A 26099-nucleotide genomic window follows, 5' to 3' on the forward strand; every position below is an offset into this window, starting at 1 on the left:
AGCAAATCAATACTCTGCTGAATTGCTGGAGTGAGTAACACAGGTACTGTTCGTCCTTTTTTCCCACGTATTTCAACACGCCCAAATGTTTCACAGAGCATTTTTTCAACTGGACTTAATGAGTCTTTAATTTCTTGAAGTGAATCATGCTTGGTCAGTTTTGCTGCATATCCCTCTAATGTGATCCTCTGGGTCTCTCCACCACGCCGTCTATTAAACATGACAAGCCGTGCCAATGTTAATTGATTCAAAAGCTCCCAGTCTGGTTTTGAAAATGAATTCTGCAAAGATGCTGAAAGGGATTTACTCTTTTCCTGAAAGTAACACTGCAGTTTCTTCAAGTCCTCTGTCAGTGGTAGCAGCTGTCCCTTGTTCATCTTGTTTGTATTGAGTGTTTGCAAAGCTGAACTTGAAATTTCGTCAGTCCACTCATCATCAAGAAGTGTAAGAAAATCATCTGCATTCTTCCCTAGATCAGAATCCCCTGATGACAATGCTGAAGATTTCTTAATCTTTGCACATTTTTTCAGTAAGTGGCCGATCTTTAGAGCAAGGGATGGATTTCCATATGTGTTTGTATCTTCTGAGAAATTGCACAAAATCTTGGTTGCTTTAACGGCAAGCATAAATCGTTCAGGATGCAGCAAGTCTGATAGAGAATTAACATCAGGTTGTTGGCCTCTTACAGCTATAAGCAACCTTGCCAATTCCCTCATCTTCTGACTAACATGGGAATAAAGATGTGGAAGATGGCCATGTTTCTGGTACAACTTTTCTCCAACTTTGGTTATGATTCGGTCATTTCTTGCAGCAATTGTTATTTCGTCTGCATTCATTTTGCGAAGAACATTCATTTCTAAGCCCTTGTTGACCTCATGAGAAGAAGGCAAGAGGAAGGATGCTTCCGACTGTACTTTTCGATACTTTGCCCCTTCTTTTCTAAATGGACATACTTTCCGGTGTCTCCACAGGTTTGATCTAAGAAAGAATGCTAAGCAGTCTTCACATGGCAGGAAGTCTCCAGAAGACACTTCATCTTCAGGTCTTCGTGTCCAGGTCACTAAAACCCCTTCCCCCTTCTTCAATATATCTGTGTTGTGTTTGTAATCACCAGCATTTCTGAGTTTTAGCAATTCAAGTCTTCTTGCCTCTGATTTCTTTGGATATGACAGAATTTTTTGCACTTCTGCTTCACTTTGATGAGGTCCCAAGTAGTGTTTCGAAATGTTAGTTGAACTTATCTCACAAAAAAAACAATAGTGTACTTTATCCCAAACTCGTTGAACTTTCGTGTTGCTGCTTGTTTGTATACTGATTGCAGGCTTCTTTTCTGTTTGTGATAGGTTGATTTCTGAACAACATTTGGTGTTACTTAAAACAGGTAATGTATCCACAAGTGGAACTGTGTCAGACATGTTGGAAGAAGAATCGGACACATATCCTGCTTCAACATTATCAGAGTGAGCAATGCTTTCATCTGAAGACTCAGTGGAGTAATCTGGATCTTGGGTTGAGTCGTCAAAACTGTCCTCCATAGCATCTTGGTTGTCAATGTCCTCACTGTCTTCATCAAAATAACCATATTCTATGTTTTTTTTGCATCTCTTGGTGATTGTGCAATCTGTAAAAGAAAGAACATGATTTAACTCCTCTTAAATTATTATCCCCACAAAAACTGACGGAGTAGAAGGATTGGTTGACAAGCAAGAGGCCCATGGGCTTTAACGGTCACCTGAGTAAATGTCATTAATTCTCATAGCTTACACAATAAATAACTGCACACAAATGCGATTTTCCACAAAATGATTCCTGAATTTTCAGCCAATTTTACCACTTTTGGCTCCACCCCTTTGGCCCCTGGGGGGTCAATCATGGTCGGTTAGAAGATTTCATCAATCAACTATCCAATACTAAATCCTTAACAAGTTTGAATAATTTCCAATGGAATTTAAGTAAATAATAACCAAAAATGACATTTTCCTATATAAACTATAGTAAACTTTACCCCCTCCCCAGGGGAAAACGGGGGACCCCAGGGCCATGAATTTCACAATTTGGTAAAGCACCTTCAGATCTTTCCATCCATGAACAGTATTTGATCCCACCATATCTAAGTCTTGAGGAGGAGATTTTTGAAATTTTAGTTAATTTTACCCTTTTTTCGGCCCTGCCCCTCTGGCCCCTGGGTTCAGGGGAATTCAAAATTCACAATTTTAGTTAATCTTTGTCTATAAAAGGTTTCTGCAAAATTTCACTGAAATTTGTCCAGGGGTTTCAGAGAAGAAGTGGAAAATGTTCAAATGTTAACGACGGACGACGACGGACAAAAGGGTATCGCAATAGGTCACCATGCGACTTCGTCTCAGATGACCTAAAAATATGACGACTTATTTGATATCAAATCTATGTGTTCAGAAAATTTTCAATTTTCAAGCAAGTCTAAGTACATGTATAAGTTGTTTACAATAAATACCTGTTGAATCACCAAGAATTTCCAACTCTGGGACAGGCATATCAGAGGTATTATCAACAACAATCAATGCATCCTACAAAAGATTCAAGACAAAATCAATATTTAAAATTGTTGTAAGAACACAATTTTTGTAATGTTATTACCAAAGATATGTACAAGAATATTTATAGTTTCATAATAGATTACACACAAATTGAACCTTTATTTTTATCAAACTATGTACTAGTCAGACAAAAGGCCCTTTGGGCCTGTATTGCTCACCTGCCCTCATTGATTCTAATTAATAAACATCCACATCAACCTTTGGACAAAATATCTTGATCCCATGCCTTTTGGTTAATCAGAAGAAATTTCACCCCTGTGACCTTGAATAAAGGTCAGGTCATTTCTTTTTGCAAACTTTGTAGGGCTCCATCCAAGGAATCATTTTACCAAATATCATGATCTCTGGAATTTTGATTAATCAGAAGAAGTCGTTTAAAGGTTTAAACACATTTGATACCTATGAAACTTGAATAAAGGCCAAGGTCATTTCTTTTCACAAACTTTGTCAGGCTTCATCCAAGGAGACTTCCTACCAAATATGGTAATACTAGGCCTTTCGGTATTTCAAAAGAAGTTGTTTCAAGGGTTTTTAACACATTTGACCTCTGTGACCTTGAATAAAGGTCAAGGTCATTTCTTTTCGCAAACTTTGTTAGGCACTATCAGAGGAACATACTGGCTAAATATCATGATTCTAGGCCTTTTGGTATTTCAGAAGAAGTCGTTTAAAGGTTTTAACACATTTGACCTCTGTGACCTTAAATATAAGTCAAGGTCATTTCTTTTCGCAAACTTTGTCGAGCTTCATCCAAGGAACCTTCCAGCCAAACGGACGCCGCGCCATGGCATAAGCTCACTTGCCCTTTAGGCAGGTGAGCTAACAATGTCTTTGAAACATAACAAATTACACAATACTTACAGTCACTGGTTTCATGTGGCCAGCCTTAAGCTTCTTATTACCATGTTTCTTCACATACAAATCTGTTGGTCCCATCTTGTCACAATCTGGCTTCTTTTTCTTTGTTTTTTTCTCCTTGTGAGCACTTGCACTTGACAATGACTTTTTCTCCTGTTGAGACACAGAATGATAAAACTAAAACTGCTTCAAATATGAAAGGTTGGTTAACAAGAGGCCCACAGGGCCTGTATCGCTCACTTGTGCAGATGTTCAGGATCTAACATCAAGGTAATTTGTTTTCACAAACTTTGTTAGGCACCATAAGGGACATAGTAGACAAATATTATGATTTTAAGCCTTTCAGTATTTCAGAAGAAGTCGTTAAAAGGTTTGAACACATTTGACCTCTGTGACCTTGAATATGGGTCAAGGTCATTTCTTATCGCAAACTTTGTATGAAACCATCAGAGGAACATGCTAGTCAAATATAATGATTCTAGGCCTTTTGGTATTTCAGAAGAAGTCGTTTAAAGGTTTTAATACATTTGACCTCTGTGACCTTGAATATGGGTCAAAGTCATTTTCATTCGCAAACGTTGTCAGGCTTTATCAAAGGAACATTCCTCCTAAATAAGGTAACTCTAGGCCTTTCGGTATTTCAGAAGAAGTCGTTTCAATGTTTTAACACATTTGACCCCTGCGACCTTGAATATGTGTCAAGGTCATTTCTTTTCTCAAACTTTGTTAGGCACTATCAGAGGAACATACTAGAAAAATATAATGATTCTAGGCCTTTTGGTATTTCATAAGAAGTCGTTTGAAGGTTTTGACACATTTGACCTCTCTGACCTTGAATATGAGTCAAGGTCATTTCTTTTCACAAACTTTGTCGGGATTCATCCAATGAGTCTTCCTCCCAAATATGGTAATACTAGGCCTTTCGGTATTGCAGAAGAAGTCGTTTAAAGGTTTTTTACACATTTGACCTCTGTGACCTTGAATAAAGGTCGAGGTCATTTCTTTTCGCAAACTTTGTTAGGCACCATCAGAGGAACATACTGGCTAAATATCATGATTCTAGGTCTTTTGGTATTTCAGAAGTCGTTTAAAAGTTTTTTGTACATTTGACCTCTGTGACCTTGAATATGGCTCAAGGCCATTTTTTTTCTCATACAACATTGATTCCCCCTCACCTAAGCATGATTCAGAGAAAGTTTTGATGAAATCCAGTCAATCCTACAGTAGGAGTAGGAATTTCAAGAATTGCAAAATTTTCCTTTTTGGGCCTTCACCTCAGGCCCTGGGATCCCAGACTCACCATTTATTCACCATTTAAAAATGTGTGCCCCTTCCCTAAAACATGCTTCTGATAAAATATAGGCAAAATCCAATCATTCCTACAGAAGGACTAAGATTTTAAAGGATTAATCATATATTGACTGGTTCATCCCATTCCTCGGGCCTGAGTGGCACCATTTACACAACATTGGTTCCCCTTCACCAAAGAATGTTTCAGACCAAATTTTGGTGAAATCCAATCAATCTAAAATTTGGAGTTTCAAGAACTTGCAAAATTTCCCATTTTTGAACCCTGCCCCTATGGTAGGTCCCCGTGGCCAAGACCAACCGTTTATATATTTTTTGTGTCCCTTTCCCAAAGAAAGTTTCTGACCAAATTTGATTGAAATTTGATTAGTTGTTCACGACTAGTAATGATTAAAAGGAAAAACAGCTGATAAACGGATAGACAGACGCTACAGTATCCCATAAGGTTACATGACTCTTAGGGCCAGGTGAGCTAGCTAAAAGCCAGTGATTTTTAAAGTTAATTTGAAAAAGTTCCTTTAGAATACAACACTAACATTTTGCAATTTCTATATTCATCTTTGGATACAAAATTCTCCTGAAAAACAAAAAGCAGAGTAAAAAAAAACAACCCCTAAGGTGTGTCATTATGCTACCAGATACTTATCACAAAAATAAATGGGACCTAACAATTGCACAGAATGTACTTACTTCCTCATCTTCAAATTTCTTCTTTTTCTTCCTTTCTGTTTTCTCCTTAATTTTCTTTTTTGATGGACTGTCTATGTCATCTAAGACAATGAGAGAATTTATCAGGTAACTGATCAGAGAACAGAATGTCATTGATAACATATTTTCACATTGTGTAATTATAGTACAGTATTAAGTCTAGAGTCTCTTAACGGTGCCTATTAATGTGGCAAAATTTGGATTTTTCGGGTAACCTTGGCTTTGAGAATATTCACAACAAATCAACACATATTTGTTGTATTATTCAATTTCTCTGGTAAACCTTAAAAACCTTACTGGAGTCCAAGTGAGGCAGTGGATAAAATGGTCTTATTCATTTTTCTATCTAATTATGCATCTGTTTCCAATGCACACTTTTTTTCTGTGAAAGCCCTTCTTGTCTTTAACTTATTATGCAGCACTGCATACTGTTGTGTAGTGTTTTACACATGATATATCTCACGTCTTTTAAGACTTGTCAAATAAACAGACTTGTTTTGCATGAAATTTGCTATTGCTTTTATTTGCAGTACTAACCTTTGCTTGTGTTTGCCCATTCCAGATCTTCCTCAAAAAATCTCAAGGTATTTTTTCTCTTTGTTACAATTTCTTTGAAATTAAAGTAAATATAGATAAGACATTCTGGAAAATACTTCAGCAAATGACACTGTACAGACAATATGAAAACAATTTGAGTGACTGACAGATAAAAAGAATGTTGCTCGCTACATTTACATTTCAGACAGTATATACAATATGAGCATGCTTATTTATAACGAGTTTTCTTCCTTTGCATTTACATGCTGGAGGAGCTTTTTTAAAAACATATTCATATTTATGGAGCATAAAGCGATGTCCAAAGCTTTTATTTAACTTAGGTCAAGATGGCCCCAAAATGACGTAATGTAATTGTCCTGAGGTAAAATGCAGTCTCATCTACAATTTTGGTTAACTAACAATATACATGGCGACTGCAACACAGAATTTAAATATATCCTGGTATTTACCTCTACAACTTACTTATATCAAATCATAAACATATGCATACACAAAATGTTAATAAATTTGTAGAAAATTGACCTCTAAAGTACTATGTAGTGCTTATGACCTTTGAGCTTGGCTCCACCACCTTCAATCTTTGTGAAAAATACCCTTGCATTGATTTCTACTAATTTTAATTTTAAATGCATATACTTGTACAAAAAGTAAATTAATGGGTCAGGATACATTAAAAACAAAAATATGTACCTGTGTTGGTCAAAGGTATATCTACCAAAGATATAGTGTCTTCTGCTATGTGATCCATCCTGGTAGTTTCTACAATTACAAAATAAACAAAATTTAATCAAAAGTCTTACAGTATTTTACTAGCAAACAGAGGTATCAACACACAAAAACTAAATTACAAACTATAAATACAAAAATATGTACCTGTGTTGGTCAGTGGTATATCTACCAAAGATATAGTGTCTTCTGCTATGTGATCCATCCTGGTAGTTTCTACAATTACAAAATAAACAAAATTCAATCAAAAGTCTTGCAGTATTTTACTAGCAAACAGAGGTATCAACAAACAAAAACTAAATTACAAACTATAAATACAAAAATATGTACCTGTGTTGGTCAGTGGTATATCTACCAAAGATATAGTGTCTTCTGCTACGTGACCCATCCTGGTAGTTTCTACAATTACAAAATAAACAAAATTTAATCAAAAGTCTTACAGTATTTTACTAGCAAACAGAGGTATCAACACACAAAAACTAAATTACAAACTATAAATACAAAAATATGTACCTGTGTTGGTCAGTGGTATATCTACCAAAGATATAGTGTCTTCTGCTATGTGATCCATCCTGGTAGTTTCTACAATTACAAAATAAACAAAATTCAATCAAAAGTCTTGCAGTATTTTACTAGCAAACAGAGGTATCAACAAACAAAAACTAAATTACAAACTATAAATACAAAAATATGTACCTGTGTTGGTCAGTGGTATATCTACCAAAGATATAGTGTCTTCTGCTACGTGACCCATCCTGGTAGTTTCTACAATTACAAAATAAACAAAATTTAATCAAAAGTCTTACAGTATTTTACTAGCAAACAGAGGTATCAACACACAAAAACTAAATTACAAACTATAAATACAAAAATATGTACCTGTGTTGGTCAGTGGTATATCTACCAAAGATATAGTGTCTTCTGCTATGTGATCCATCCTGGTAGTTTCTACAATTACAAAATAAACAAAATTCAATCAAAAGTCTTGCAGTATTTTACTAGCAAACAGAGGTATCAACAAACAAAAACTAAATTACAAACTATAAATACAAAAATATGTACCTGTGTTGGTCAGTGGTATATCTACCAAAGATATAGTGTCTTCTGCTACGTGATCCATCCTGGTAGTTTCTACAATTACAAAATAAACAAAATTTAATCAAAAGTCTTACAGTATTTTACTAGCAAACAGAGGTATCAACACACAAAAACTAAATTACAAACTATAAATACAAAAATATGTACCTGTGTTGGTCAGTGGTATATCTACCAAAGATATAGTGTCTTCTGCTATGTGATCCATCCTGGTAGTTTCTACAATTACAAAATAAACAAAATTCAATCAAAAGTCTTGCAGTATTTTACTAGCAAACAGAGGTATCAACACACAAAAACTAAATTACAAACTATAAATACAAAAATATGTACCTGTGTTGGTCAGTGGTATATCTACCAAAGATATAGTGTCTTCTGCTACGTGACCCATCCTGGTAGTTTCTACAATTACAAAATAAACAAAATTTAATCAAAAGTCTTACAGTATTTTACTAGCAAACAGAGGTATCAACACACAAAAACTAAATTACAAACTATAAATACAAAAATATGTACCTGTGTTGGTCAGTGGTATATCTACCAAAGATATAGTGTCTTCTACGTGATCCATCCTGGTAGTTTCTACAATTACAAAATAAACAAAATTCAATCAAAAGTCTTACAGTATTTTAAAAGCAAACAGAGATATCAACACACAAAAACTAAATTACAAACTATAAATACAAAAATATGTACCTGTGTTGGTCAGTGGTATATCTACCAAAGATATAGTGTCTTCTGCTACGTGATCCATCCTGGTAGTTTCTACAATTACAAAATAAACAAAATTCAATCAAAAGTCTTACAGTATTTTAAAAGCAAACAGAGGTATCAACACACAAAAACTAAATTACAAACTATAAATACAAAAATATGTACCTGTGTTGGTCAGTGGTATATCTACCAAAGATATAGTGTCTTCTGCTACGTGATCCATCCTGGTAGTTTCTACAATTACAAAATAAACAAAATTCAATCAAAAGTCTTACAGTATTTTACTAGCAAACAGAGGTATCAACACACAAAAACTAAATTACAAACTATAAATACAAAAATATGTACCTGTGTTGGTCAGTGGTATATCTACCAAAGATATAGTGTCTTCTGCTACGTGATCCATCCTGGTAGTTTCTACAATTACAAAATAAACAAAATTCAATCAAAAGTCTTACAGTATTTTAAAAGCAAACAGAGGTATCAACACACAAAAACTAAATTACAAACTATAAATACAAAAATATTTACCTGTGTTTGTCAGTGGTATATCTACCGAAGATATAGTGTCTTCTGCTACATCCATACTGGTAGTTTCTACAATTACAAAAGAAAGAAAATTCAATCAAAACTCTTACAGTATTTTACTAGCAAACAGAGGTATCAACACACAAAAACTAAATTACAAACTATAAATACAACAAGAGGCCCAATGGGCCTTAACGGTCATCTGACAAAAACAGAAGTTTTGAAGATGTTCAACTCATTTGGTAGACATGTTATATTATAATAGCATATTGACAATAGACCTAGTATGAAGTTCAGATTTTATTTGTTTTTTGTTACAATCTTATTAAGAAGATGAGAGTGGGTCAAAATCAAAACTGTAAAGCCTTTTTCCCAGCATACTACAGGCCTAATATGATTATTTCTAGTCTTCTGGTAAGTCAGAAGAAGTTTCTTTAAGGTTTTGTACACATTTGACCCCTGTGACCTTGAAAGTGAGTCAAGGTCAACCATTTTCACAAACTTTGTAGGGCTCCATCCCAGCATGCTACAAACCAAATATCAGAAGCCTGGGCCTTCTGGTTAGTCAGAAGAAGTTTCTTTAAGGTTTTGCACACATTTGACACCTGTGACCTTGAAAGTGAGTCAAGGTCAACTCTTTTAACAAACTTTGTAGGGCTTCAACCAAGCATGCTACAGGCCAAATATCAAAAGTCTAGAGCTTCTTGTTAGTAAGAAGAAGTTTCTTTTAGGTTTTATACACATTTGACCCCTGTGACCTTGAAAGTGAGTCAAGGTCAACTATTTTCACAAACTTTGTAGCGTTCCATCCCAGCATGCTACAAGCCAAATATCAGAAGCCTGGGCCTTCTGGTTAGTCAGGAGAAGTTTCTTTAAGGTTTTATACACATTTGACCTCTGTGACCTTGAAAGTGGGTCAAGGTCATTCATTTCAACAAACTTGGTAGAACTTCATCCCAGCATGCTACAGGCCCAATACCAGCACTCTGGGCCTTCTGGTTATTGAGAAGAAGTCGTTTGAGTAAAAAGTTTACGGACGGCGCACGGCGCACGACGACAGACCAAGCATGATGACTATAGGTCATCGGACCCTTCGGGTCAGATGACCTAAAAATATGTACCTGTGTTGGTCAGTGGTATATCTACCAAAGATATAGTGTCTTCTGCTACGTGATCCATCCTGGTAGTTTCTACAATTACAAAATAAACAAAATTTAATCAAAAGTCTTACAGTATTTTACAAGCAAACAGAGGTATCAACACACAAAAACTAAATTACAAACTATAAATACAAAAATATGTACCTGTGTTGGTCAGTGGTATATCTACCAAAGATATAGTGTCTTCTGCTACGTGATCCATCCTGGTAGTTTCTACAATTACAAAATAAACAAAATTCAATCAAAAGTCTTACAGTATTTTACTAGCAAACAGAAAAAAACTAAATTACAAACTATAAATACAAAAATATGAAATCATCAAGTCATAAAGACAACCTATTGTGAAAGTTACTTATCTTGTAAACCAGTTTATCTGGCAAAGTTTATCTATTACAAACTGTATATTCTCATTAATAGCTAAACAAAACCATGATTTACTGTAATTTTACTTTTGAATCACTTACTATCTGTAAATTACATCATGAAAAAATTTCATTGCTTTGAATTAAATATCAAGAGCCATTCAAATATAACTTTCTAAGTAGAAATATTGCTCTCCCCACCCTACGAATAAATTATGTTGCACCACATACAGAATGTGTACATGTATGTAGTACAGTTTGAAATCATTTTTGTTTGCAATTATGAACTGAATTCATTAAACATTAAAGTGGATATCCTTATAACTGTATGAGCTCGTTAAAATAAATGAATATTTTAATTTTTGCCCAGTCTAGAAGAAAACTAATAACATAACCTGATCAACTCAACCAGACAAACAATTACTTTCATTAAACACTGATGTCTCATTTATAGAAAATGGAATAAATTACCTATTACTATTACAAACGTAAGATATTCATTTCTTGAATTAAAGAGTTATTAGGAGTACCCTTTTATGGAATACAAAATAACAAATTTGCTAAATTCAAAAGAAGTGTTAGCAAAGAAATACAAACAATGTTTGAAATTAACAATAGATCCTAATGGGATCTAAAAAAAAACCCACAGGTTTATTTACACAAAAGGCACAGAGGGCCTGTATCGCTCACCTGGATCTTATGACTAAGAGTTGTATCTGTTATGCTTGAATTGTCCCATACCTCCTCTGGGGTCAACCCCTCATTTATAAAAGATTTCCAATCAAAAACACCTAAGGATACTTCCAACCAAATAAGATTATCACCTTTTAGTTCCTGAGCCCCAACCACCCCCCCCCCCCCCCCCCCTCCCCCACCACCAGGGGTCAGGTTGACATTTCGTACATTTCTGATTCCCCCCTCCTTAAAGTAATATGGCCAAAGATGCTTAAAGTAATATGGCCAAATCACCCCTTTTGGGCCCCGCCTCTCAGGCCCCTTTGGGTGGGGGTTCAGCTCCTTCATTTGTACATTTTTGAATCCTCACCTCCTGAGGGTGTTTCCAGCCAAATATGATCGATAGCCTTCCTTTACTTCAAGAAGAGAAGATGTTTAAAGCAATATGGCAAAATTAACCATTTTGGGCCCCATCCCTCAGGCCTCTGGGGAGTCTGCTCCTTTATTTGTACATTTTTGAATCCTCACCTCCTGAGGATGCTTCCAGCCAAATATGATCAATAGTCTTCATTCAGTTTCAGAGAAGATGTTTAAAGCAATATGGCAAAATTAACCATTTTGGGCCCGCCCCTCAGGCCACCGGGGGTTCAGCTCCTTCATTTGTACATTTTTCAAACCTCACCTCCTGAGGATGCTTCCAGCCAAATATGACAGATAGCCTTCAGTTAGTTCCAGAGAAGATGTTTAAAGCAATATGGCTAAATTACCACTTTTGAGCCCCACCCCTCAGGCCCCCAGGGGGTCAGCCACTTCATTTGTACATTTTTGAATTCCCACCAGCAAAGGATGCCTCCAGCCAAATTCGACCAAATTCCATCCACTAGTTTATCAGAAGAAGTTGATTAAAGAAATTGATGACTGATGGACGGACGGACGGACGACGGACGCCACGGTATGGCTATAGCTCACCATAATTGGTCCTTCTGACCAGGTGAGCTAATAATAGTCAAAACTCATCAGAGCCAGAGAAAAACATTTCCAAATACTTTTTCAAGTCAATTAATCACTGTTCTTGTGGCATGCCATGCACAAAATAAATCAAAGGTTAAAAGTTCATTTTACATGCTTATTTTCAAACATAAGAAGAGAGCCGCAAACAGGTGCATTATACGCCCGTCAAAACAATCAACCAACCACAGAACTGTATGCTAATTAATTATGTGTGGATTTCACTCTATTTTAAACTGAACATTACTCTTCCTAAAAATACATCTGTATACCCAATTTTATCAAAATAGAACAATATTTACTCGAGATATCAAAAGAAAACCAAAGTGCGCAAATCAACCAATCAGAGCACAGTATATGCTATTAATTATTCGGGATTTCGCTCAAGTTCTCTAGCACAGATCAGTTTACCCTGATGATAGCAGAAACATGTTGGCACCATACTGAATGTTCAATACACTTTGGAAACCTTGAGTCTTGAGTTGCGTCTCTTCTTCTTATATTTGAATATTTACTCCATGGCAGTTATCATGTGAAAACCAAAGTGGGGAAATCGCCAAATCAGAGCACAGTATACAAATCAATTACCTGTGGATTATGCTCAAGTACGAACTTAACCTTAGTCTTCCTGAAATTCACCTGCATACCGAATTTCATCAAAATTGAAAGATATTTACTCCAGTTATTGTGCGGAAACCAAAGTGTAGACAGATGGATGGCCCCGATACCATAATACGTCCCATCAAAATTTTTGACAGGCGTATAAAAATGGATTAATTCTGAAAGTCATAATTTCTGAACAAACTCCTATTCTGGTTTTTATTGCTAGCAGAAATCTGCCTGAAGGACACATAACAACTTTCACTCAGTCCTACATACAATATGTAGCAGGACAGCTGCAGCTGGTCGCTTATTCCATATTCTTATGTTTGTATACAAATGCTGATATTCTTTGATCATTGATAATTTCGAAGATAAAAAGTTTTGCAAAGTGAATTTCTCTGTTCCTGATGTTTTAACAAAACAGAACTAAAAACAATTAATTTCTTTTATTACTTGGTTCTGCATACAACACTGGTTTGACAGCACCTTTCTGAAAATGTTAAAGAAAAATGTATTGAGATGCTGAAAGTGTACTCATTCAGCTTACTACAGAAAATAAATTTAAATCTCCTATTCTAAGAGGAGTTAAAGCAGCATTTTCAGCTTGCTCTTGCATGATTGCCTGAAAACCATCCATGTAATCCTAGATTTACAAGAAAATAAAAAAAAGTACATGTAACAGTAAATTCATCAAAAGCCCTGTCAAAGGCCATAACTGTCATGACATATCAAATAAATCTCAATTTCGTCTCAGTTTCAGATCTTCATACATATAAATTTTCTGCTAAGTCTCATATCCTTCTACTAATTTCCCAGGAAAATAATGGACATAGCCATTCTTAAATTTGCTGAATATTTTCAAGGGCCAACATTCTGTAACAATATCTTAAACGCAACTTGGCTTCAGATCTTCATACATGTAATGTTTCTGTTAAGTTTTATTAACACAAATGTGCAGATGGATGGCATTGACCAATCATGGTCAAAAAGTAACCAGTGCTTTGTGCACAAATCAGCCCAAATCAGACAGCATGGCGGAGACATTGTAGGCTTTGCTAGACAAATCAAAAACTGAAACTAATTGTTACATTTACTTTTGTGCAGAATTTATAGAGAAAAATAACAGTTTTTTCTTACTACACTTAAACTGTATAATATATAGCTATATGTGTAGCACATAAAGAGTTTCTTCTACCCAGTATTTTGGATTTTGGTTTTTGTGGTTTCAAAAACATGACTATTTTGTGGTTTCAAATACATGACTTTCAACATATGGTACATACAGGGTTGATGTTGCTTTTTGACAGAACTCCAAATAAATTCTAGTACACATTCTTGAAATTCTGATCAACTTCACTAAATTCAATTGAAACACAAACTTTTAGACATTTACTGTTCAAAACTAAACAGTAGTACTGATTTAAAGGACACGTTTGTTTGTTTGCTGCTTAACTTCCAATCAACATCTCCTGGTCATTTACAAAGAGTCAAAGAAAACAGAAATGGTCAAAAGGAGCAAAATTAATAGGAAGGATGATCAACATGTAGTTTTATATAGCTACTACAAGCAGTTTCCTAACTTTGTGACAGTAACAAGAGGCCCTGAAGGCCTGTACAACCAAATAAGATTATCACCTGATAGTTCCTGACCTCTGCCCCCCCACCCCCCTCCCCCCCCGCCCCATCCATCCCCAGGGTCAGGGGTCAGGTTGACAATTTACTTTTTTGATTCCCCACCTCCTTAAAGTAATATGGCCAAAAATGCTTAAAGTAATATGGCCAAATTACCCCTTTTGGGCCCCACCCCTCAGGCCCCTGGGGGGTCTGCTCCTTCATTTGTACATTTTTCAATTCTCACCTCCTGAGGATGCTTCCAGCCAAATATGACAGATAGCCTTCCTTTAGTTCCAGAGAAGATCTTTAAAGCAATATGGCCAAATTAACCCTTTTGGCCCCCCCCCCCCCCCCCCCCCTCAGGCCCCCGGGGGGTCAGCTCCTTCATTTGTACATTTTTCAATTCTCACCTCCTGAGGATGCTTCCAGCCAAATATGACAGATAGCCTTCAGTTAGTTCCAGAGAAGAAGATGTTTAAAGCAATATGGCTAAATTACCACTTTTGAGCCCCGTCCCTCAGGCCCCCGGGGGTCAGCCACTTTATTTGTACATTTTTGAATCCCCACCAGCCAAGGAGGCTTCCAGCCAAATTCGACTAAATTCCACCCTGTAGTTTATCAGAAGAAGTCGATTAATGAAACTGTTGACGGACGGACGACGGACGCCACGGTATGGCTATATATAGCTCACCTTGGTCCTTCGGACCAGGTGAGCTAAAGTTATACTCGGCCCAAGTCAATAATTGATACACTTTGAAACTTTCATGGGTGGATATGTATGAATTTTCATGCTCATATCTTTGCAATATGTCATCAGTGTTTACACATACAAGAAATGGGTTACTAGGTTATTAAACAAAACAGATCATTGCACTATGAATTTATCACCAAATCATAAAGTTGAATTACGCATTACATCAGTACCTTGCTCAAAGCATGTCAACATTAAAGAAAATTAATTCAGATGTCCTTTAACCACGAATAACAATTACAGTAAGGAAAATAATACTTCCATGTGTACATATATTATGCAATACCAAAATATTCTGAACAAAATATGACGAATTATAAACATACTGTATAAGAAAAACACATGTACCTTTAATTTCCTCCATGGAAGATCACTCACTCCATAGTCGTACCTCAGTTCTTCATCTTTTTCAATCTGCTTCTTTGCAATAAGGCATAGCTTAGGCTCACCATCTTCCAAAATTTTCACCATTCTGCAATTTGCTTTTGAAGCTACAGCATCATTTACCATACACCCTAATCCTGAGGAAGTTGTAGCATCAACACTGAAAGTAAAGGTCAAATTATCTCAGATAAACCAAATCTGTTGCATAAACATTTGTAAAGATAATCAGAATCATACAAACACTACTTAAGTACCAGGTGACTTCAAAGTCTTTTTTTTTCTCCTACAACTAAACATTGTTCTCGGATGTATATGACTAGTATGAATACCTTATGGAATGTAACACCCAAAACACCTAGGTTGTATACCCTCTTTTAACTTTATTACTCTTGATGGTATGGATGAAATATCAAAAGGACTGCCAGCACTTTTCTGTCTATTCAAATTTGCAGAGGGCGTTTTGCAAGACAAATCCTTAGCTCATGACACATAATTTGTACATTCCCCTAAATCCTGGATTAACCTTAGATTGCATTGCATAAAATAACACTGCTGATGGCAAATTAAATAAATTTATTCACTTACCAGTAATTCTTTCCATTGTGTTTAAAATAGAATTGCAATCCATTATCTGCATGTCCGACACTTTCGTGTGTGTCTGTAACGGTAATTTTACCATTGTAATAAAGAATATGTTGCCCTTTTGGGATGACACGTTTAGAGAAGACACCATACCCTGTTCAAATAAATGAAGAATAAGATTGACAGGCAGTTCATAAAGCACACCATTCGTACATGTCCTTAAAAGACAGGAGTCCTTTATAATAATCATTCCCTTACAAATTCTTTTATATGAATAAGATGTATCTTAATATAATACAACAATAATGACCTAAAGGCAATGGAGGGCACAACATAAGATTGTCCCCAGTATTAAATGAATAATCAGATGGAACTAGATTTTCTCTTAATAAACTAGATAAAGTATATATATTAATTGAAGTAAGAGGAAATTTCGGGAGTTAATAAACATGTACTCCACTGATGTGAAAACGGAGGACCATATAACTCATAATAATACAATTCCTCCAGCAACTTAAATCAGGTTGGTAATTTAACTACTACACTTTGTCATATATTGAGACATGTGTAAGTGTGTAAAGTATGGTGACTTTAGTCACATAGTTATTGTATGGACAAGTAAAGTTTATAATGATGGATTGAATGACAACAAGTTTGGCATTCACAAATTTATTGAATATAAAAAATATATATAAAATTTGTCATCATTATAAGTGAATTTAAGTTTCATGCATAATGTTTATACATGTAACACAAAATTCATTTAATATGTACTTTAAAATAACATTGCCACTTGAACATTTGACAACCATTTAAGGACAGACAGACAGACAGAACAGTACTTCCTATACATATAGTTAATAATCAGTCAAACTGTGTTAGGAAACTGAAGGGTTGTGTGTGCAGATGATCTAAACGTTACTTGAAATTTTAAACACATTCATGTCTTTAAAACATTTTGCACTACAGATTCCTTTTCAGTGTCCTTGACATACAGTGTTTTTTATAGTAGAAAGTAACAAGTCTGACTGATATAAAATGTATGTTCTGCTACTATTAATTTGTAATGAATAAACTCACCCATATTAAAAAAACATAACCGATATTGCATAAAATACTGCATCTCCGATTCTACTCTCTGCACAAAAATCCTTGCATAGCTCCATATCAGCCAAATTTGAAAATACTATTATGTACAGATTATAATTACCAACAGGAATGTCTGCTGCTCTAAATTCCATGTTATTATCATCACAAAATGAAATTGCTTGACTGAATGCATACTCATCTGTGAAACATGCAAATCCCGATGGGAAATCCATGATTGAAAATGAGCACATGCATGTGCAACTACACAAAAATGAAACATCTGTATCCTAACCAAGCTTTTCAAGAGCAATTTTTTTTTTTGCTCAACAAGATGTGTTCAAACATTTTTGTGACTATGCATATATGCGCACCACACTGAGATACTGAGGTACACACTTTGGACACAACATATTGAGGTAAAATGTACATGTTTAGACATTTTGGTTTTACATGTATGTCAATCTGGTCAGCTAATAAACATATACCAGTTTTATAGCAGGAGGAAAATGATAGACTTCTTTTTAAATCAGAGGAAAACAATTAAATAAAACTATTAGGAAAGTACCTGAATAACATTACATACTGAGGTGCCCACACAGACCACAAACACAATATACAGAGGTACATGTAGAACACAGACATTACATACTGAGGTACCCACACAGACCACAAACACAATATACAGAGGTATATGTAGAACACAGACATTACATACTGAGGTTCCCACACAGACCACAAACACAACCCTATTGAAGTACATGTCGAACACAGACATTACATACTGAGGTACACACAGACCACATACACAACCCTATTGAAGTACATGTCGAACACAGACATTACATACTGAGGTACCCACACAGACCACAAACACAACCCTATTGAAGTACATGTAGAACACAGACATTACATACTGAGGTACCCACACAGACCACAAACACAATATACAGAGGTACATGTAGAACACAGACATTACTTACTGAGGTACCCACACAGACCACATACACAACCCTATTGAAGTACATGTAGAACACTGACATTACATACTGAGGTACCCACACAGACCACAAACACAATATACAGAGGTACATGTAGAACACAGACATTACATACTGAGGTACCCACACAGACCACAAACACAATATACAGAGGTACATGTAGAACACAGACATTACTTACTGAGGTACCCACACAGACCACATACACAACCCTATTGAAGTACATGTCGAACACAGACATTACATACTGAGGTACACACAGACCACAAACACAATATACAGAGGTACATGTAGAACACAGACATTACTTACTGAGGTACCCACATAGACCACAAACACAATATACAGAGGTACATGTAGAACACAGACATTACATACTGAGGTACCTACACAGACCACTGAGGTACACACTATCACATATGGAACTCCTTTCATATTATTTTAATTTTCTGCACTGGATTGGCCATAGCCTGTTGTTGTAGATCTTGACAAAGAAAAACACCACTCACAATCATTTAACAAAATACTCGTATAACAAACTTTTAATGCATTAGATATAATTGGTTCATAGAATGAAACTCACCTATGTATGTGTCAATAAAGTGTAAAGTACATAATTCCTCTTCCCTGGGAGGAACCACATCAAGACTGATTTTTTTAGGTCTGTTTTTGCGTCGTGTATTCATATTAATTTTGTGCCCTAAAAAAAATAATCATAGGCTATTAATACAGACCCGTACATGTTCACTGTTCCACTTAAAGCGTACCATTTCTGTAACGTTACCGTACCATTACTGTACCGTAGCTCGAAAAGCGTTTCTGAAACGTTCGGTTGCAAATTTTGTGTAATCTATAATTTGACGAAGCGAAATTTCGAAAAGTAAACAATAATTAGCCGTAATATGTGAAAACAAATAAAAGTTTTAATATCCTATCATGTGGGAGATATGCACCTTAATTAACACCTTGTCGCAGCTTCCATCATCCTAGGCCTAGCTGGTTATAGCAGGGTAGATTACGAAATCGTGGTTTCGATCAAGTTCTCGCCTTGCACGTACAGTTGAACTTCTACTCTATTCATCAAATAACATTAACCAGTAAAACTTGCAGTTCTTGTTTTTTTATGAAGCCGCAAATTTTATACACTGCATCTACAGAAAAGACATATAAAAGGTGTTTTTTCTCGTGTTTGCGTAAAGGTTCAAAATCGAGGCGATGGAATTGCGCATAAGTGATCAACAGGTCCCAAGTTTCATACTTCTCTGTAAGAAAATATGCTATTCCACGACGACCTTCTGCTTGCATCGTGCTAAAAAGATGGATGTCATCATGCCCTTAGCCTTTAGTTACCGTTAACTAATATTCTTACCTCGTTGAGTCGTAAAATGTAGCTAGCAGGCCGGCTAGTAGACCTATCCCGCCATTTTCGTACCTAACCGAGTTGTTCCGAACAGCACATGTAACTTGATGTAACACACGAGAAAATCCGAAGGGGAAATTAATCGACCAATCAGAAGATACATGGGCGTGGTTTGATCACGACAAATCTGAGATGGCAAAGTGTTTGACACACTCCGACACCCACATCAACCCTGAAGTGGTATAGCGAGGTAAACACGAAATTTGGTGAATAGTGTGAACACCAACAAGACACGTTATTTGCGAGGTTTACACATCGAGGTAACGGGAATTTTACCTCGGTAGTTTGGCATACCTCGTTACGTTGGTGTGTACTGTTATGATTTACCTCATTAATATATATGCACAAACGCACACACACACACACACACACACGTAATAATGCCCTAGTAAACGTTAAAACACATATTGGTATAAGATGTTGAATAATGAATGATCCGAAGTATAGATGCGATGTAATGTTGTGAATTATTGAAAAATCAAAATTTGAAACATCAAAACACAGAGATCTAGAGATACAGACTGGTCAGCTCAGAATCTCCAAGTGAAGTTAAAATAGCGCAAATTACAGATTATAAAGAGGTCACTTTCGAAGTTATTTTTAAGTTCATATCCTATAAAAAGCCTTCAAAAGTTCTTCATCCAATATATTCTTCTGAGGTTCCCAAGAACTTCTTCCATCCTTCCATTTGACCAGGAATCCTTTTATCTGTTTTCTTGCTCGCACTTTAAGCAGCTTCTCTTGGTCTGAAACAAAGCTAATTCCATTTAAAAAAAAATATCAATATCTCATTCTGGAAATTCGATTATTTAAACTTAATCTGAATATATATATATATATCATAATCTGTATGTATCACAGAGTATCAAGTCTCCTTAAATGAGTGATATCCCTGAATTTACCAAGTGTACTACTTTAAATGCAATTATTTAATAAGGTGGGTCTATTAAAGATTTCCTCATCCGTGCATACCTGGCATATAGTTTTAAATCACTTTGGGACTACAATTAATCTTATTGTTTTATAATAATTGTGTATTGGACAGGAAGGAAAAAAATACATTAACATTGTTTTGTTTTCTTTCATCAGATCAATATGTATTTGTTTTGCCTCCATTTTGTTTGCTGCGACATGTGTTTCTCCATTTTGTTAGCTGTGACATGTGTCACCCCATTTTGTTAGCTGTGACACATGTCACTCCATTTTATTAGCTGTGGTATGTATCATTCCATTTGTTAGCTCACCTGGACCGAAGGTCCGGTGAGCTTATGCCATGGTGCAGCGTCCGTCGTCCGTCGTCCGGTGTCCGTCGTCCGTCGTCCGTCGTCCGTCCGTCAACATTTGCTTCAAATCGCTACTAGTCAAAAAGTTCTTATTGGATTTTGACCAAATTTGGTCAGAAACATCCTTGGCAGAAGGGGATCAGATTTTGCATAAATGGTGACTCTGACCCCCAAGGGGCCTGAGGGGCGGGGCCCAATAGGGAAAATTGAGGCAATTCCTTTAAATCGCTACTTGTCATAAAGTTATGAATGGATTTGAACCCAATTTGGTCAGAAACATCCTTTGTGGAAGGGGAACAGATTTTGCATAAATGGTGACTCTGACCCCCAAGGGGCCAAAGGGGCGGGGCCTAATGGGGAAATAGAGGTGATTCCTTTAAATCGCTACTAGTCATAAAGTTATGAATGGATTTGAACCCAATTTGGTCAGAAACATCCTTCGGGGAAGGGGATCAGATTTTGCTTAAATGGTGACTCTGACCCCCAAGGGGCCAAAGGGGCGGGGCCTAATGGGGAAATAGAGGTAATTCCTTCAAATCGCTACTAGTCATAAAGTTATGAATGGATTTGAACCCAATTTGGTCAGAAACATCCTTCAGGGAAGGGGAACAGATTTTGCATAAATGGTTACTCTGACCCCCAAAGGGCCAAAGGGGCGGGGCCTAATGGGGAATAAGGGAATTCCTTCAAATCGCTACTAGTCATAAAGTTATGAATGGATTTGAACCCAATTTGGTAAGAAACATTCTTGGGGGAAGGGGAACAGATTTTGCATAAATGGTAACTCTGACCCCCAAGGGGCCTGAAGGGCGGGGCCCAATAATGGAAATTGAGGCAATTCCTTTAAATCGCTACTAGTCATAAAGTTATGAATGGATTTGAACCCAATTTGGTCAGAAACATCCTTTGGGGATCGGGAATAGATTTTGCATAAATGGTGACTCTGACCCCCAAGGGGCCAAAGGGGCGGGGCCTAATGGGGAAATAGAGGTAATTCCTTCAAATCACTACTTGTCATAAAGTTATGAATGGATTTGAACCCAATTTAGTCAGAAGCATTCTTGGGGGAAGGGGAACAGATTTTGCATAAATGGTGACTTTAACCCCCAAGGGGCCAAAGGGGCGGGGCCCCATATGGGAAAGAGAGGTAATTCCTTTAAATCGCTACTTGTCATAAAGTTATGAATGGATTTGAACCCAATTTAGTAAGAAACATCCTTTGGGGAAGGGGAACAGATTTTGCATAAATGGTGACTCTGACCCCCAAGGGGCCAAAGGGGCGGGGCCTAATGGGGAAATAGAGGTAATTCCTTCAAATCACTACTTGTCATAAAGTTATGAATGGATTTGAACCCAATTTGGTCAGAAACATTCTTATGTGAAGGGGAACAGATTTTGCTTAAATGGTTACTCTGACCCCCAAGGGACCAAAGGGGCGGGGCCTAATGGGGAAACAGAGGTAATATCTTTAAATCGCTACTAGTCATAAAGTTATGAAAGGATTTGAACCGAATTTGGTCAAAAACATCATTGGGGGAAGGGGAACAGATTTTGCATAAATGGTGACTCTGACCTGAGGGGCCAAAGAGGGGCATGGCCCCATATGGGAAATAGAGGTAATTCCTGTAAATCGCTACTAGTCATAAAGTTATGAATGGATTTATACCCAAATTGGTCAGAAACATTCTTATGTGAAGGGGAACAGATTTTGCATAAATGGTGACTCTGACCCCGAGGGGCCAAAGGGGCGGGGCCCCATATGGGAAATAGAGGTAATTCCTTTAAATCACTACTAGTCATAAATTTATGAATGGATTTGAACCCAATTTAGTAAGAAACATTCTTTGGGGAAGGGGAACAGATTTTGCATAAATGGTGACTCTGACCCCCAAGGGGCCAAAGGGGCGGGGCCTAATGGGGAAATAAAGGTAATTCCTTAAAAATCGCTACTAGTCATAAAGTTATGAATGGATTTGAACCCAATTTGGTAAGAAACATTCTTGCGGGAAGGGGAACAGATTTTGCATAAATGGTGACTCTGACCCCCGAGGGGCAAAAGGGTCCCATATGGGAAATAGAGGTAATTCCTTTAAATCACTACTAGTCATAAAGTTATAAATGCATGTTGTAAACTCAGAGAGTCTGGACTTCATTATTTCTTTAAAGCAGTTGGGATCCCCACGCTATAACCATAAATAGCATTGTTTGAGGTTAACAAACAAAAGGAATTGAACATGAACATTATTTTGACATTTGGTCAAATCCAACCAGGTGAGCGATACAGGCCCCATGGGCCTCTTGTGTAAGTTGTGACACCATTTTGTAATCTGATAACATTTGTCACTCCATTTTGTTAGCTGTCACACCATTTTGTTAGCTGTGGTATGTATCATTCCATTTTGTTAGCTGTCACACCATTTTGTTAGCTGTCACACCATTGTGTTAGCTGTGACACCATTTTGTTAGCTGTGGTATGTATCATTCCATTTTGTTAGCTGTGACACCATTTTGTTAGCTGTGACACCATTGTGTTAGCTGTCACACCATTTTGTTAGCTGTGACATCATTTTGTTAGCTGTCACACCATTATGTTAGCTGTCACACCATTTTGTTAGCTGTCACACTATTTTGTTAGCTGTCACACCATTGTGTTAGTTGTCACACCATTGTGTTAGTTGTCACACCATTGTGTTAGCTGTCACACCATTTTGTTAGCTGTGGTATGTATCATTCCACTTTGTTAGCTGTGACACCATTGTGTTAGCTGTGACACCATTGTGTTAGCTGTGACACCATTGTGTTAGCTGTGACACCATTGTGTTAGCTGTCAAACCATTGTGTTAGCTGTCACATCATTATGTCACCTGTGACATCATATGCTACTCATTTTATGATAATATGTGCATTTTAAGGTCACCTGATACAAAGTCTTATGTGACCTATTCTTATCACATTTTGTCTGTCGTCGTATGTTGTGTAATATTTGTGCATATCAGACACCCCTGAACCAGTTTTAGTGAAATTTTGCAGAACCAATCTATGACCAAAGGTCAACCAAAATTGTAAATTATATTATACCCTACCTGAGGGGATTGATGGGCAGGCCAAAAAGGGTCAAAATTGTTGAAATACTTGAGAACTCAGGTGACTGTTACGGCCAATTGGGCCTCTTGTGTGACGTAACATTGGCGGTATCTTATGGTTGTTAAACATTTTAATAATATACAATCTTTCTATATCTTGTGGTTCACAGTGACATGAAACTCAGTAACCAAAATATGTATCCTCATTTCTTAATGAGATTGGATGTTTAACTTTTTGTAGCATTTAAGCTTTTGATTTAAGAATGTATGGATGTAAAAATGAATTGTATAATGATGGTTTACTTTTTGTATCTTTTCGATAAAATTCGATAAAAGTTTAGAAGTACTTATTAAAAAGTTTACTAATTGAAGCACTCAGCTGTATAAGTATATTTCTAAGTTTGGCATTGTTTTATGCACAACATAGTTTTAAGAAATGCAAATTCTTTGTTGAAAATCCTCCAATACCATGTGCGCATGATGAATGAAGTCTGTGATTCTAAAGAGGTACTCCTGTGAAATTCTCATGAACATTTTATGAACTGTTTGTGGCAAATTGTTCGTGAACACTTCATGAACTGTTCATGGCAAATTGTTTCTTGAACTGTTCATAAAAAGTGCATGACGAATGGTAAACCTCTTCATGAACACAATCTCTACAAACATTAAATTAGAATTAGATAATAAAGAGAAAAAATGAGGCTACAATATTAATATCCTCAAGTAAGATTTGTACTGTTAATTTCACATCAGCCTCATGACCAGGCCTCTTCCATCAGCGCCATTCACATTCACTGATTCACTTTTTGGCGCATCGTATATTGTTGTGTATGTCAGCTATTGTTTCACTATATCACCTGATGTTGGCCAATTAATAACTTTTTCAAATATCCTTTGCTGACAGACTGTTAAGAATGCATTATAATTATTTGTCTGTCTGCAGTCACTAAAAGGGATAATAAAAATAGTCCTATATACTCATTATATAACTGCATCTGTATTCTTGTAATAAAAACCTTGTTTAAGTATACCAGTGTGTATTGTATGTTTGCTTATTACCTGCTTCGGATGGGCGACTTTTAGTCGGTCGAGCCACTCCTGCATAAGCACAATTACAAGCCATATAAACACCTATCTTTATCTTAATTGAACGCAATACTTACCCACATCAGGTTGTCCTTCTCAACCTCTCTTGCGATGAAATAATACAACATTCCTTTTGCGAATCCAGGCTCGGGCTCCAAGCTACACAGATAAAGTGGCAAAGTTGAGATGAAATGTTGCGACACAATTAAGGGTGCCATAAATGAATCTTGGTACCGTGATGTACATGTATATAGTCAATGTAAAAATCAAATTCACAGAGAATGTACCACGTAAGTTCCAGCACATTAATGAAAAATATTTCAATGGCAGTCGCATTGAACAGATACAATGAACAACCACATAACATATACAGAAACCCGATACAAATGATGATGTCGGCGACACAGGGCCTGGACACGCACATCAATCCCCCTCCACACACACACACACACACTCGTATATATTTCTGTAATGAAGTCTGATACAAAGGATGACGTATGCGGAACAGGGACTGGACACTCACATCGCCTCTCTCCTGCATGAATATATACTTGTTTTACGGAGTCTGATACCAATTATAAGGACGGCAATACAGGGGCTAGGCACACGGGTTGAACGTCTCCCGCATGAATATATACTTGTATAACTAAGTGCTATACAAACTATAAAGTCGACAACACGGGGCTGGACAAACGCATAGACCCCCTTCCACATATATACTTGTTTAATGAAGTATGACATTATGTTGCGGGACTCTCACACTTGATTATCTCAATACGCATACAAGTGTACTATCATGGAAAGAATCTATTTGTGTTTCAGATCCTGTGCTGCCAACATAGTGTTATATATCAGACTTCATGAAACAAGTATATATGTGTGGCGGAGGATCGTGTGTCCAGTCTCTGTGCCACTGACATCATTTTCTGT

General features: G+C 36.6%; 1 protein-coding gene across 1 annotated transcript; it reads right to left on the reverse strand.

Annotated features, from left to right (window-relative positions):
• Nucleotides 1-4: 4 nt before the first annotated feature.
• On the reverse strand, nucleotides 5-20453 carry LOC117319405 (the record flags this gene model as incomplete). Its single annotated transcript, XM_033874217.1, has 25 exons — nucleotides 18881-20453; nucleotides 16214-16286; nucleotides 15593-15788; nucleotides 13333-13369; nucleotides 10376-10444; nucleotides 10193-10261; nucleotides 9075-9140; nucleotides 8892-8960; nucleotides 8709-8777; nucleotides 8526-8594; nucleotides 8346-8411; nucleotides 8163-8231; nucleotides 7980-8048; nucleotides 7797-7865; nucleotides 7614-7682; nucleotides 7431-7499; nucleotides 7248-7316; nucleotides 7065-7133; nucleotides 6882-6950; nucleotides 6699-6767; nucleotides 5988-6059; nucleotides 5433-5512; nucleotides 3438-3587; nucleotides 2474-2546; nucleotides 5-1621 (listed from the first exon to the last, which is right to left on the reverse strand). Coding segments are annotated over exons 1-25 (3499 nt in total), but the record flags the coding sequence as incomplete, so codon positions are not given.
• Between the last annotated feature and the right edge of the window lie 5646 nt (nucleotides 20454-26099).

Source organism: Pecten maximus, unplaced genomic scaffold (genome assembly GCF_902652985.1).
Source record: "Pecten maximus unplaced genomic scaffold, xPecMax1.1, whole genome shotgun sequence".
NCBI classification, from domain to species: domain Eukaryota; kingdom Metazoa; phylum Mollusca; class Bivalvia; order Pectinida; family Pectinidae; genus Pecten; species Pecten maximus.